At 47.6% G+C, this 14222-nt stretch overlaps 1 protein-coding gene across 2 annotated transcripts in view; it reads left to right on the top strand.

Moving 5' to 3' along the window:
- The window catches only part of LOXHD1 (lipoxygenase homology domains 1), a 120878-nt gene that overhangs the window by 40128 nt on the left and 66528 nt on the right, over positions 1-14222 (top strand). For both annotated transcript variants that reach the window (XM_027526129.1, XM_027526130.1), the window contains 5 exons: positions 2852-3018; positions 3963-4067; positions 9011-9139; positions 10134-10298; positions 11485-11666. In XM_027526129.1, the coding sequence (XP_027381930.1) occupies positions 2852-3018; positions 3963-4067; positions 9011-9139; positions 10134-10298; positions 11485-11666 (748 nt within the window). The remainder of the gene's footprint in view (positions 1-2851; positions 3019-3962; positions 4068-9010; positions 9140-10133; positions 10299-11484; positions 11667-14222) is intronic.

The raw sequence follows: 14222 nt of genomic DNA, 5'->3' as shown, positions 1-14222 counted from the left end.
TACTCACAAAATAGGAAAGGCCATGCATTAAATACATTTTACAGTGTGTAATCCTCGCATTCCAGTTTTACTTTCAAGTGAAACCCAACCTTTTAGGGGCCCTGAGCTTTGCTTCCATGCTCACTTTAAATCTCCTGCTGACCCCAGCTCTGCCTCTTCCTTCCATTGCCCTGGCTGGAGTGGGGGGTACCATGCCAGAACACCTGCATGCCTTTCTTCTCCTTCACTCCTGAAAAACAGCCACCTAGTGCCCTCCCCAGGCCTCTTGGAGCAGGATTTATTCCTCCTGTGGGAGGAAGGGGAGAACACTGGCTCAGAGGTCCAGTCCTCCGCTAGACCTCCTGTGGGTGCTTGTTGGCATCATTGGGGGTGGAGGCTAAATGCCCGGCACTCAGGCCCGTCCGGCCTCTGGCTCCGGTTCTCCCCCCAGGGAGCGGGATCCGGAGGCTCGGGGCCCGCGATGCTGCCGCAGTGGGCGTGCTGAGGACCTCCAACTTCCCCGAGCAGGTATCTCAAGGACAGCACGGGTGACGCGCCCAGAAGACAGGCGCTGAGGCCTTGCGCATGCGCTCTTCGCGGATGTGGGAGGGCTTGCGCCCGCCCCTTTCTGTCTTGCTGACTGTTCTGTCTCCTAGTATAAGTCTTTCCAGCTCCTTATGCCTCTGTCTCCTGTCTCTGTCCTCCTCCAGCCTCCCACACTCTCATTACTCCTCCGCAGCCCCAACCCGACTCTTTTCTTTATTTCTGTCTCTCTCCCTTAATTGGCCATAATTTAGAACTAAAGCCTATTATTCATAAATTATTTGGTTGAAGAAAAAATTAACTTTTCCATTCATACATTTAAAAGGCTGAAAAGTGGAGCAATATGCATTTTTCACTTAAACACTAATTTCAAAGCAATCTAGTTTGTCTCTCTGAAGGCTGAGCTCCTCCCACCGTTTAAATCCATGTCCCCTGATGCACAGCTACGGGGGTCTTCCCTGATAGCTCAGTTGGTAAAGAATCCACCTGCAATGCAGGAGACCCTCGTTCGATTCCTGGGTGAGGAAGATCCTCTGGAGAAGGGATAGGCTACCCATTCCAGTATTCTTGGGCTTCCCTGGTGGCTCAGCTGGTAAAGAATCTGCCTGCAATGGGGGAGATCTGGGTTCGATCCCTGGGTTGGGAGGATCCCCTGGAGAAGAGAATGGCTACCCACTCCAGTATTCTGGCCTGGAAAGTTCCATGGACTGTTTAGTCCATGGGGTCCCAAAGAGCTGGACACGACTGAGTGACTTTCACTTTCACTTTCGATGCACAGTTGCACCTCCATGCCCCTGGCCTGCTCCTCTCACACGCTGATGGGAGGCAGTAAGGACTGTAGGAGGGTGTGGGGCTCAGAAAGGGATGAGACCCCCGGTCTACGCTGTTTCCAGCCTCTCCAGACTTTGACCTGTCTCTGAATGCATCTTATGCACCTGGACCGTGGTAGGGATGGTGTGCAGCAGCCCCAACTTAGAGATAGTCTGTCCCCAAACCCTCTGAGTTGTTCTGGGAGCCCAGGGGCCCGATGGTGCACTGTCCAGCCCACAGCCTCCAGAAATCCCAGGCTTGGGCTGAAGACAAAGAAAGGAAGTATCACCATCACCATCATCATCATCATCACTATCAAAGTATTAGCGAATTTTTAACCAAGAATGTACTGAGAGCCAGGAAATTTAAGCACTTAAAAATGTTTTACTCCTGTAATTCTCACCATTGCCTTTGAAATAGGCAACATTATCCTCATTCTATAGAGGGTTGCTAGATAAAATGTAGAATGGCCACTTAAATTTGAAAGTCAGATAAGCAAAGAATAATATTTTAGTATAAGTGTGTCCCAAATATTCCTTGCTCATCTAAAATTCCAATTTAACTGGGAGTCCTGTGATTCTGCAGGCTAAATCTGGCAACTCTCACAGAAAGAGCTGTAAAGAAACTTGTTCAGTCTCAAAGGACTGTAGGTGGCAGAGCCAGGATTCAAACCCAGTCGGGCTCTAGAGGCGAGTCCTTAGTGCCCACTCTCTGCTGCTTCTCCCAGCCCTTGTCCTGCCTTCCCTTCCATCCCGGCTCCTCCCTTGCACTGGGTTCAGCTTCTCTGCTGAGGAGTCCCACTGGACCTCCCTTCCCTGGATGGTGTCCGCTGTCTGCTGTGCCAGCTCCTTAAAGGTCATATTCTTTGTATCTTTCAGAAGCTTAAGTGGGTCATTCCATTACAATCCTTTAGGTATGAAGCACCTCCTATGTACAATATTCTCTGCCAAAGTAGCTCTGGCTAATAGATTGATTCTAGAAAAGGCCAGAACAATCCCCAGAAACCCCTCCTTCTCTACATTCCTCCTATGTGACCCTGATTCCAGGCACAGCCTTTTTCCATGGGGTGTATGGAAACCACATCCCATATTTGTTGTCTACTCCAGGCAAGTGTAGACTTCCAGGCAAACTGGATTCCCTTGTAGCTCAGTTGGTAAAGAATCTGCCTGCAAAGCAGGAGAGCTGAGTTTGATCCCTGGGTCGGGGAGATCCCCTGGAGTAGGAAACGGCAACCCACTCCGGTATTCTTGCCTGGGAAATCCCATAGACAGAGGAGCTGGGCAGGCTACAGTCCATGGGGTCACAAAAGTCAGACTCGACTTAGCGGCTAAACCACCACCAGGCAAGGAACTAGTGGGGTGATTCTTAGGTAGGATGGGAGGGCAATGCTGGGGGGTGGGGGCAGACAGGGGAGCATTTGGGTCCCATGAGGGCCTCTTATGTCTCAGCCATGACTGCTGTTTCATGAGACCTTCTCAAAGACACATTCCCAAACTTTCCCCATTCCCCTCCTGCACAGGTACTACTTCCCGTGCCAACGCTGGCTGGCTGTGGAGGAGGACGATGGCCAGCTGTCCAGGGAGCTGTTGCCAGTGGACGAGTCCTATGTGCTGCCACCAAGCATGGAGGAGGGCGGGGGAGGTGGTGACAACGCCCCCCTCGACAACCTGGCCCTGGAGCAGAAAGGTTTCCTAGAGCTGATTTCTTCCCTCCAGCACCCATCTCCTCTGTCTTTCCCCAACTAGGTCTCCATCTTCCTCTCCACTCTGGACTCCGAGCACTTCCTTTTCTGGGAATCTATCTGTGCTGCCCTCTCAGTCTTCCGTGGCAAGAATGGGAAGGTGACAGGGGCATGTTCTCACATGTCTAGCATATAGCTGGCTGTAAAGTACATGGCTTAGCATGGAGTTATTGTCAGGAATGGAATGAAATAGAACAGAATAGTTACAGTTGGTTTTGACTTAGACTTCCCTGGTGGCTCAGATGGTAAAGCGTCTGTCTACAATGCAGGGGACATGGGTTCGATCCCTGGGTCAGGAAGATCCCCTAAAGAAGGAAATGGCAATCCACTCCAGTACTATTTCCTGGAAATCCCATGGACAGAGGAGCCTGGTAGACTACAGTCCATGGGGTCGCAAAGAGTTGGACACGACAGAACGACTTTCCTTTCCTTTGACTTAGTCTTGCAACCTCCCCTCCTGGCTCGTTATAGACTCCCAATACGAATATTTTTGTCAAGGGGAAGAATGAACTTTCAAGAGTGCTGGGATGCTTGTGCTCCCTTCCTTGAAATTCGCATCCTTAAAACTTCCCAATCTGGAGGAGTCAGACCAGGGTTCCTGGCTGATGAGCCTTTAAACCCCACAGTCACCCCAAGTCTTCCTCGAGCATCCTACAACTCTACTGACTGAGGGTTTCCTGTGTGAGCTGGCAGTAGGGGTGGGGAGTCTCATCTCTGCCTTCTGGAAGTTTCCAGACTAAAGGCAACTACAGAACAACACATACTGCAAGGAAAGTGACTCATAGAAACAGCCAACCGAAGCAGAGAAACGTGCTCAATACGTTATCTCCCTCCTCCCTTCATGGGAGGTGCAGTCTACCACTCACTTCTCCACACTCTTCTCCTGCAGATAAATCTACCACATTTTCAGTGACCATAAAGACTGGGGACAAGAAGAATGCTGGCACCGATGCCAATGTCTTCATCACACTCTTTGGCACTCAAGATGACACTGGTAAGAGAGCAATGCAAGGCCCCACTCACCCATGTTCCTCTTGAGGGAGACTGGAGGAGACAGTGGAACTTTCCAGAGATATCCCGGTCATGTCTCTCACTTTCTTTTTTAAGAAATCATTTTTAAAATTTTCTTTACTGTTTTATTGTATAGTGGGAAGAACACTTAACATGCAATCTGTTTTCCTACCAAATTTTAAACATATAAACATTATTGTTGACTGTTGGTTCATGGTGTACAACAGATCTTTAGAGGTGGTTCATCTTACTAAACTGAAACTTTATGCCTGATGATTAATAACTCCCTATTTCCTCCTATGCTTTGCTCCTGGTAACCACCAATCCAGTCTTTGATTTTATGAATTTGACCTTGATACCTCATTTCAGTGGAGTCATGCTGTATTAGTCTTTCTGTGCCTGGCTTATCTCACTTAGCATAATATCCTCAAGAACCATCCACATTGTTGCATATCAAAGAATCTCCATTTACAAGGCTGAGTAATATTCCATTGTATGTATATACCATATCTTCTCTATCCATTCATCTGTCAATGGACATTTAGGATTTTTATTCCATGTCTTAGCTATTCTGAGTAATGCTGCAGCAAACATAGGAGTACTAATATCTTTTCAAGGACCTGATTTCATTCTTTTGGATATATACCCAGAAGTGAGATGGCAGGTTCTTATGGTAGTTATATTTTCAACTTTTTGAAGAACTTTCATACTATTTTCCAGAGCAACTGCATCATTTTGGACTTCCACGCACTGTGTGTAAGGATTCCAATTTCCCTACATCCTCACTAACACTTGTTGTCTTTTGTTTTTTTTGATAGTGACCTCCTGACAGGTATGAGATGGTATCTCATTGTAGTTTTGATTTGCATTTCCCTCTGGTCAACCACTTGTAAAAGAATGAAACTGGACCACTTTCTAACACCATACACAAAAATAAACTCAAAATGGATTAAAGATCTCAACATAAGACCAGAAACTATAAAACTCCTAGAGGAGAACATAGGCAAAACACTCTCCGACATACATCACAGCAGGATCCTCTATGACCCACCTCCCAGAATATTGGAAATAAAAGCAAAAATAAACAAATGGGACCTAATTAACCTTAAAAGCTTCTGCACATCAAAGGAAACTATTAGCAAGGTGAAAAGACAGCCTTCAGAATGGGAGAAAATAATAGCAAATGAAGCAACCGACAAACAACTAATCTCAAAAATATACAAGCAACTCCTACAGCTCAACTCCAGAAAAATAAACGACCCAATCAAAAAATGGGCCAAAGAACTAAATAGACATTTCTCCAAAAAAGACATACAGATGGCTAACAAACACATGAAAAGATGCTCAACATCACTCATTATCAGAGAAATGCAAATCAAAACCACTATGAGGTACCATTTCACACCAGTCAGAATGGCTGCGATCCAAAAGTCTACAAATAATAAATGCTGGAGAGGGTGTGGAGAAAAGGGAACCCTCTTACACTGTTGGTGGGAATGCAAACTAGTACAGCCACTATGGAGAACAGTGTGGAGATTCCTTAAAAAACTGGAAATAGAACTGCCTTATGATCCAGCAATCCCACTGCTGGGCATACACACTGAGGAAACCAGAAGGGAAAGAGACACGTGTACCCCAATGTTCATCGCAGCACTGTTTATAATAGCCAAGACATGGAAGCAACCTAGATGTCCATCAGCGGATGAATGGATAGGAAAGCTGTGGTACATATACACAATGGAGTATTACTCAGCCATTAAAAAGAATACATTTGAATCAGTTCTAATGAGGTGGATGAAACTGGAGCCCATTGTACAGAGTGAAGTAAGCCAGAAGGAAAAACATAAATACAGTATACTAACGCATATATATGGAATTTAGAAAGATGGTAACAATAACCCTGTGTACGAGACAGCTAAAGAGACACTGATGTATAGAACAGTCTTATGGACTCTGTGGGAGAGGGAGAGGGTGGGAAGATTTGGGAGAATGGCAATGAAACATATAAAATATCATGTAGGAAACGAGTTGCCAGTCCAGGTTCGATGCATGATGCTGGATGCTTGGGGCTGGTGCACTGGGACGGCCCAGAGGGATGGTATGGGGAGGGAGGAGGGAGGAGGGTTCGGGATGGGGAGCGCATGTATACCTGTGGCGGATTCATTTTGATATTTGGCAAAACTAATACAATTATGTAAAGTTTAAAAATAAAATAAAATTGGAAGATTTGCATTTCCCTCATAATTAGTGACAATGAATACTTTTTTCATATATTATTGGCCATTTTTGTGTCTTCTCTGGAGAAAGGTCCATTTAAGTCTTTAGCCCATTTTTAATTGAGTTGTTAGATTTTCTTTATTATTGAGTCGTATATTTCTTTATATATGTTGGTGATTAACCCCTTATAGGTAAATGATTTGCAAATATGCTTCCCATTCTACAGAATTCGGTTTCTTTTGCTGTGCTTCTAGTTTAATGTAATCCCACTTGCTAATTTTGGTTTTTGTTGCCTGTGTTTTGGGTGTCATATTCATGAACTCATTACCAAGACCAATGTCATCAAGTGTTTTCCTTATGTTTTTTTTTTCTAAGCGTTTTACAGTTTCAGGTCTTATATTTAAATCTGTAATTCATTTTGAGCTGATTTTTGTGTATGATGTGAGAGAAGGGTCCAAATGAATTATTTCGCCTGTAGACATCCATTTGCCCTGCATCATTTATTGGAGAGGTTTTCCTGTCCCTATTTTGTACACTTGCGTGCCTCTGACTCTTGAAAGATTACATGCAACTGACTCCAAGAGAGAAAGGCAATTCCTTGTTCTTTTAAATGTTCTTTTAAAATTCTTTTAAAATCCTTCTAAGTCCTCTCTCAGCCCTCGTTGCTGCCTCTACCCCCTACAAGTGTTTGGAAGCTGTGAAAATCATCTTCCCTTCAGCATCCTCTCCCCAGGCAATGGCGCCCAAGTCTTTGTCCAGCCTTCCTGAAAGGTGGTTTTGTTTTGTTTTGTTTAACCATTTCCTGCACCCTTCTTTGAGGCGTCATTGTGGTGGCCTTTCAAAACTACAGTGAAGAAGCTCCTGAGTCCACACAGTGAGAGGTCTCTGCTCTGTGTCTTTTGCCAGCTTTTCCCTTCTATTCTGAATGCAGAGGTAGCTCTAACTCTATCTCAATAACAACCTGGGAAATGGTGGCTCTTCCCAGCCTCCAATAAGATTCAGCCAGTGGGTTCCATGGTACTCTTGATATGAGATGCTCAGGGAATCTTGGGGTCATTCTGGAGCCTCTGTCAAGGCCATCACAGAAGGTGGCATATGCGCCGGAGTCAGCATCCACTTGGGCCACCTGTCCAGCCATTCTGAGTTCAGAGAAGAACCAGTTCCTCAAATACGTAGTCATCACATATTTTCTCATTACTCCTAAAGCTCTATTCTAAGCATTGCTGAAGAATGAAGGGGCGATCCCTGACTTGGTAATCACCGACTTTGAGATGCTCATATTCTAATTCAGTCGTGTGTACTTGAGCTTGACTAATTGGTTTAAATTTCTCCTATACCGCTTAGTAGCTGTGTGACCTCGGGAAAGGGGCTTAACCTCTCTTTGCTTTAGTTTCCTCCATTTGTAGCGTATTCTGATAGCGCAGTTGGTAAACAATCTGCCTGTCAGTGCAGGAGGCATAAGAGACAAGGGCTTGATCCCTGGGTTGGGAAAATTCCCTGGAGTGAGAAATGGCAACCCAACACAGAATTCTGGCCTGGAAAATTTCATGGACAAAGGAGCCTGAGGGGGTACAGTCCATGGGGTCACAAAGAGTTAATATGACTGAGCACACACACGCACTTTTGTAAAATGGAGATTAAACTAGTAGATATCTCATAGAGTTGTGGATTTAATGAAATTGAATGTGTAAAATATTTGAGACAAAATGACAATAAAGCATTTATTATTAATATTATTATCATTTAATAGGTTAAATAATGCAAATATAATGAGTGAATCAGGTTGAAACTTACAAATGTATGTCATTGCAATAGTTACTGAACCATAGTCAATGAAATTGAGGGGGCCTAACAGAGTGCTTTTATTTGCCAAGGGATTTCTATGTGTTTGGCACATTCTTCAACACTCAACAGTCATCGTATTAAATAGTCACAACTCCTCTATGGGGAAGGCACCAAAGCCACCCCTTTTGACATTTGAGGAAACCAGATCTCAGAGAATTAAGTAATTTGCCCAAGGCCACCCAGACAATAACCAAGGTCTGTCTGACTCTGTGCACTTAAATCATCTGCAGTAAGTCTATGATTATCAAAAGACTTCCTACATGAGGCAGGACTTACAGGGATAAGGAGACTTGAAGAATGAGGCGGGAGGGGATGGTGATGACCCTGGGACCACCTTAAATTTCCGATCGACACCGCAGTCAGAGCCCTAGGACAGAGCCTGTATGTGAGGTGGCTGGTGAGGGGCGCTGGAATCCAGTCCTCCTTCTGTCATCCAGAGAAGAGTCTCCAGAGCATTGGCACATGCCCCATCCTGCAGGGGAGCCCCTGTTTCCTCACTGCAGGGAACATGTGAAGGTGGCTCCTTCCCTACATGGAGAAACCTGAGGGCTGTGTCTTAGGGCCCCACTGCTTTCTCCCGGGTGATCTTGGAAAAGGCCCTTAATTTGTGGGTGTGTCTCCTTTTCTTTAGCAAAGCAGGAAATAAAAATACGTATGTCAAAGAGTTATTGCAAAGCTCCATACAAGGACACACACACACACACACACAAAATACCAAAAATGCCCCACAGATAGTAACTGTATAGTCTAAATTTGATAGAAGTTCAGAAATTTGCTCATTAGGAGAAGAGACTAAGAGGGGTAGTCAGACTAAGTTTGAAGGCCTCAGGTCTAGCCAGTCATGCTGGGGTCATTTGGTTGCAGGAATGACCCTCCTGAAATCCTCCAAGACCAACAGCGACAAGTTTGAGAGGGATAGCATCGAAATCTTCACAGTGGAGACCCTGGACCTGGGAGATCTGTGGAAAGTCAGAATCGGTCATGACAACACAGGTCTGGCTTCCCTCCCTTCTGTTCCTGGCTGAGAACATGAGGACCATGGGCAGGCCCCCATAGGTGCCTAGGAAAGAATCTAGGGTAGGCTTGGATGTCATCTACTTTCCGTGATGACACAGCTCCCTCAGTCCCTTCATGGCTGCACACAGAGATTCTGGTCTAATTGATCAGGGTAGGGCCCGGACACCAGTGATTTTTTAAAGCTTTCTCCCCAAACCCCACAGTCAGAAATTTCAGTGTGCAGCCAGTTTTTGACTCAGTAGGTCTGGGATGGGACTCAAGAGATTTTATATTTCACAGGTGATGCTGAGGCTGTTGGTCTGGGGGCTCCACTTAGAACCACGGATGAAGCCAGTTCTTCCCAGAAGCCCCTAATACTGTGCCCAAGTTTGTTCTCTCTCACTAAAGCAGGACTCATTTTTTTTTGGTCTTCAAACCATATCTTGTGAGCCTGAGGAAGGAGGCCTTTCTCCTTGCCTGGGACTGAGGGACAAGGTCTCTGCCCAGCTTCCATTTCTTTCTTTAAACCTGAGCACTCATTTTCCCAGGGAGGAGCATAGATCCTTCACTTGTTTCCCTTCCCTTCATGAATCATAAACTGAGGCCAGGGAGCCCAGCATGTCGCCCTGCCACTAGATGAAAATATGGAGCCCTTGTTAACACAGGCTCTCTCTGGCATCTGGGTTCCCTTTTGGGAATACCTTCCACCCTGGACGGTTCTTTGCTTCCCTCCCCTCAGACTCTGCCTCCCGTCATCTCTTCTCCATATCCCTTCCCTTCTGTTCATTTCACTGACAGCAGCCCAGAGTAGGATCCGGTAGGGTACACAGGAATCAGTCCACACTGCTGTAAGCAGAAGCAATGATGAGTCCACGGTAGAGCCATAGGCACCAGCCTTTGACTAGGGAAGGATGCTTGGAGTCCTGAAGTTGTGCACAGAAAGCCATCTGTGTAGAGGTCCTTGAGGGGTTCTGTGTCTCCTTCCCTCCAGGCAAGGCTCCAGGCTGGTTTGTAGACTGGGTAGAGGTGGACGCCCCATCCCTTGGCAAGTGCATGACGTTCCCCTGTGGCCGCTGGTTGGCCAAGAATGAAGATGACGGCACCATCGTCAGGGACCTTTTCCACGCGGAGCTTCAGACAAGGCGGTACACACCATGTAGGAGTCCTGCAGGGAAAGCCTGGGCCTCCTCCTAGACCTCCTCAGCCTCCCACCAACTCCCAGTCCCTCATCCGCGCTTGACCCTTGGCCAGGCCCAACTTGGAAATTCCACGGGCCCTGTGCTGGCTGTGGACAGAACTCTAGACCCAAGGAAAGGAAATACGGGATGTATTTCTACTCCAAACTAGCTGATGACATCAGGCAAAGAGCCTGACTTCTCTGGAGTTCAGTTTCCCTGTCTGCAAAATAGAGATAATAGTGCAGGGTGGTTGTAAGACCCAAAAAGGAGAAAAGATAAGGTCTAACATTTGTTGTTGTTGTTGCTCAGTCGTATCTGACTCTTTGCAAGCCCACGGACTGTAGCCTGCCAGTCTCCTCTGTCCGTGGGATTTCCCAGGCAAAAGTACTGGACTGGGTTGCCATTTCCTTCTCCACAGTCTAACAATGAAGGGTCATTATCAACCCCTTAATCAGTCCTCACTCCAGTCATTAACACACCAAAGAAATCACTGTTATAAGATTTTATCTTGATTGGGGGGGGGGGGGGGGAAGAACTTGAAAAGAAGCAAAATGTAATTCCTTTACCAGCTAAAGAAAAGGAGAAAATGGAACAATTAGGTGAATTTTTGACATGTTGCTTCCTCTGTCATCATCTGAAAGTCTATTGCCGGGGAGGGGCAGGCCAGTGTGGAGCCAGTGAGTGAGTAGTAGAAGGGGTGAGAAGAGAAGAGAAAGGGCTCTCACCACTGTAGACCGGCCGATCTGATTGGTGGCTGTCCCCTGAAACATAATGCTCCTGTGTATAGGATGTCTGCAGCCATGGACTGCTTTGAGGATGCTGTAACAAATGAGGAAACCAAGGCTCCTAGGTGACTTGCACAGGTCGCACAGTCAGGCTAGATAGAGCCTGTGCTTTCACCCAATCTGTTGTACTAGCTCTGTAATGGGAGAGGCACGGAGACCCTAGTTTGAGGTGACAGGGGTTTTCGATGGGCCCAAGGCATGTCGGGATACCTCCCTCCACCCTGGGTTGCTAGGCAACCACATGAAGGTTCAGGCCCCTGGGTAGCAGCTCCCAGTGAAGGGACAGATCCAGAGCGGTGGTGCTGATAAAGAACTTGACCTGCCTGTATTTGTTTCCTGTTTTCACCCCCCCCGACTTTGCCTTCTGTCCCCTCCCCAGTTGTCCCTTATGAGATCACCCTCTACACTAGTGATGTCTTTGCCGCTGGGACAGACGCCAACATCTTCATCGTCATCTATGGCTGCGACGCCGTGTGCACCCAGCAGAAGTACCTGTGCACCAACAAGAGGGAGCAGAAGCTGTTCTTTGAGAGGAAGTCCGCCTCCCGCTTCATAATGGAGGTACCGGCATCTGGCAGGCTCCCAAGGGAGCCAGCACAGGGGTGCGGGCTGGACCAGAAGGCAAGGAGAAGGAGCCCTTGTCCAGAGTCTGACATGTGCCTTTCATCTTATGGGCTGTTGTGAGTGAGGGAGATGGTTCTCACTGGAACCATCATTCTCACTGGAACCTCACTGGATGAAGTTCATCCAATCTCTCTGAGCCTCAGTGCATGTGAGGAGCCAGGAGGACAGTGACCTTCCCTCTCCGGGACCAGTGTCGAGTCAAAGGTGACAATGAGTGCACAGGGTTTAAGGAAACTAGAGGCACAGTTCCACTGGGGCTATCTCCAGTGCTACCAACAGCAAAGCCATGGAGGGAGCTGGCTTCCAGACTTCCTCATCACATTATTGTCTCCTGCTTATCTGTCAAGCTATAGTGAAAGTGAAGTCGCTTAGTCATGTCCGACTCTGCAACCCATGGACTGTAGCCTATCAGGCTCCTTCGTCCATGGGATTTTCCAGGCAAGAGTGCTGGAGTAGATTGCCATTTCCTTCTCCAGGGGATCTTCCCAACCCAGGAATCGAACCCAGGTCTTCTGCATTGCGGGCAGATGCTTTACCATCTGAGCCAGCAGGGAAGAGAGCATCCCATGTATTCCTTGGTTCCCACTTGGCTCTGGCCTGAGAGTTTCACTGTTCGATGCTTATTGCGGCTGTATGTCACCGCATCCACACCTGGTATTCTGTACACCCATCCCGTGCCTCCTTGTAAGCTCCACTCTGTGCCAGGTGGGGTGGAAGAGACAAGGGAAGGAGAGGACCCAGACCGTGCCTGCAAGGGGCTTGCAGTCCAACTGGGGAACCCCAGATCTCAACAAGGCTAAGGAGAGAGTCTGGTGACCATCATCATAGCTGCTCTTGGGGATAAGAAGGCCCTGTCATAGGGTTACCTAGCCCTCAGAGCAACTCTGCGCTGTGATTATCTGTGCTTAAGTATGGGGAAACCAAGGCACAGAGAGTTTAGTAGCTTCCATTAAATCACACAGCCAAGGCATAGTGGAAGTAGGATTCAACGCTTGGAGGCTTAGAATATGTGCCCTTAGCCCCTGCCATCCACTAGCCCATGAGGGCAAACAGTGGGGCTGGCTGAGTGTGCTGTAGGTGTTCAGAGACCAGAGAGGGCTCCCTGGAAGTGGTGGCTTTGAGCTAGACCTGAAAGTGAGCATATGAGGGACCAAGGAGGGAAGGCCTCCCTAGCAAGGGGAACATCATGGCTGAGGGCCAGAGATGGAAGGAAACATAGCAAGTGGCTTGAGGTTTGACAAGAGGGGATAGGAGAGGGATGTAACTTGGCTAAGGATCCATGGAACAGGATTTAAAGGGGGTGACTCTGAAGGACAAGGGGTGAGGGCTTGGGCTCTCCAGGTAGTAGGGACTTTGGGAGATGTGCCCCTTATTTTCTGGTGGGAGACAAAGCACAGAGCCCCATCTTGCTTCCTCGGGTCGTGTCTGCCCCAGGAAACTCCCTTTCCCCTCCCCACCTTCTCCGGGAGCAGTCGGCACTTGTGGGAAGGTTGCCACCTTGGTGGAGATTTTTTAACAAGGAGAATTCAAGGGTGATTCATCTATGCACACGAAGTAGCACCTCACCCACAGAGATCTCCTTGTGCGTGCGTCATCCCAGCCGGATGCTGTCAGAGGCCTGAGTGTGATCACACCTTGGCTTCCGGGAAGTTTCATCAATGAAGTCTGCCTAATAGGCAGCTATAATTTGCCAGTAATTTGTTGCAATTTTTTTTCTTTCCAAATCTACCTGGGTATTGGGGGGAGTATGAGGGCTTAGACACAAATGAGCTTGCTTTGTGTCCCCGTCTCTCCGTTTCTCTTTTCCCACTGATCTTCGGGCAAGAGGAGGAGTGCTGGGCTGTAAGTGAGCCCATAACCCTGGATTCTGGCTCTGCTCAGCCTCTGACTCACGAGCAAGCCCACCCTCTCTGTGGCCTCGTCCTCAGACACCCAGATCTGCTGGGAAAATAACAATGGCTAATATTTACTGGGCACTCCCCATGTGCCAGCCTTGTTCTTGGCACTTGGGATGTATCACCTCATTTAATCCTCATCACCATTCCAAGAGTCAGATGGTGTCATTGTCCCCCTTTGACAGCTGCCTGGCAGCTCAGTGTCCCTGAGTGCAGATCCTGTAAGTCACGATCTCGCCCGGAGCTTCCTGTTTCTCCTGCTGTGAAAGGGTGAGGCCCCGTGCATTCACTGGTCTCTGTTTAATGATTCAGAAAGTCCAGGAGCTCGCAGGGGACACCAGGTCTCTGATGAAGCACGGGTGAGCTGGCTGCTGGGGAGTTTGTTAACTCAAGGCGTCTCCAGCAAAGTGGTGCCATATTGGTCACTTGGAAGGAGAGAATTGCTGACAAAAAGAAACACGTCTGTGATCTTAGACCCAGAAGTGACCTTGAAGGGTTGCCCTGCCCATGCCCCTGCCTTTGGCTGAGCAATCTCCCCATTTAATAGATGAGGCAGTTAAGGCCTAGAAGGTCAAGAAACTTGTCTAGATCATGCAGC

Source organism: Bos indicus x Bos taurus, chromosome 24, assembly GCF_003369695.1.
Source record: "Bos indicus x Bos taurus breed Angus x Brahman F1 hybrid chromosome 24, Bos_hybrid_MaternalHap_v2.0, whole genome shotgun sequence".
In the NCBI taxonomy this organism is placed as follows: domain Eukaryota; kingdom Metazoa; phylum Chordata; class Mammalia; order Artiodactyla; family Bovidae; genus Bos; species Bos indicus x Bos taurus.
This window is presented reverse-complemented; position numbering and strand designations above follow the sequence as displayed.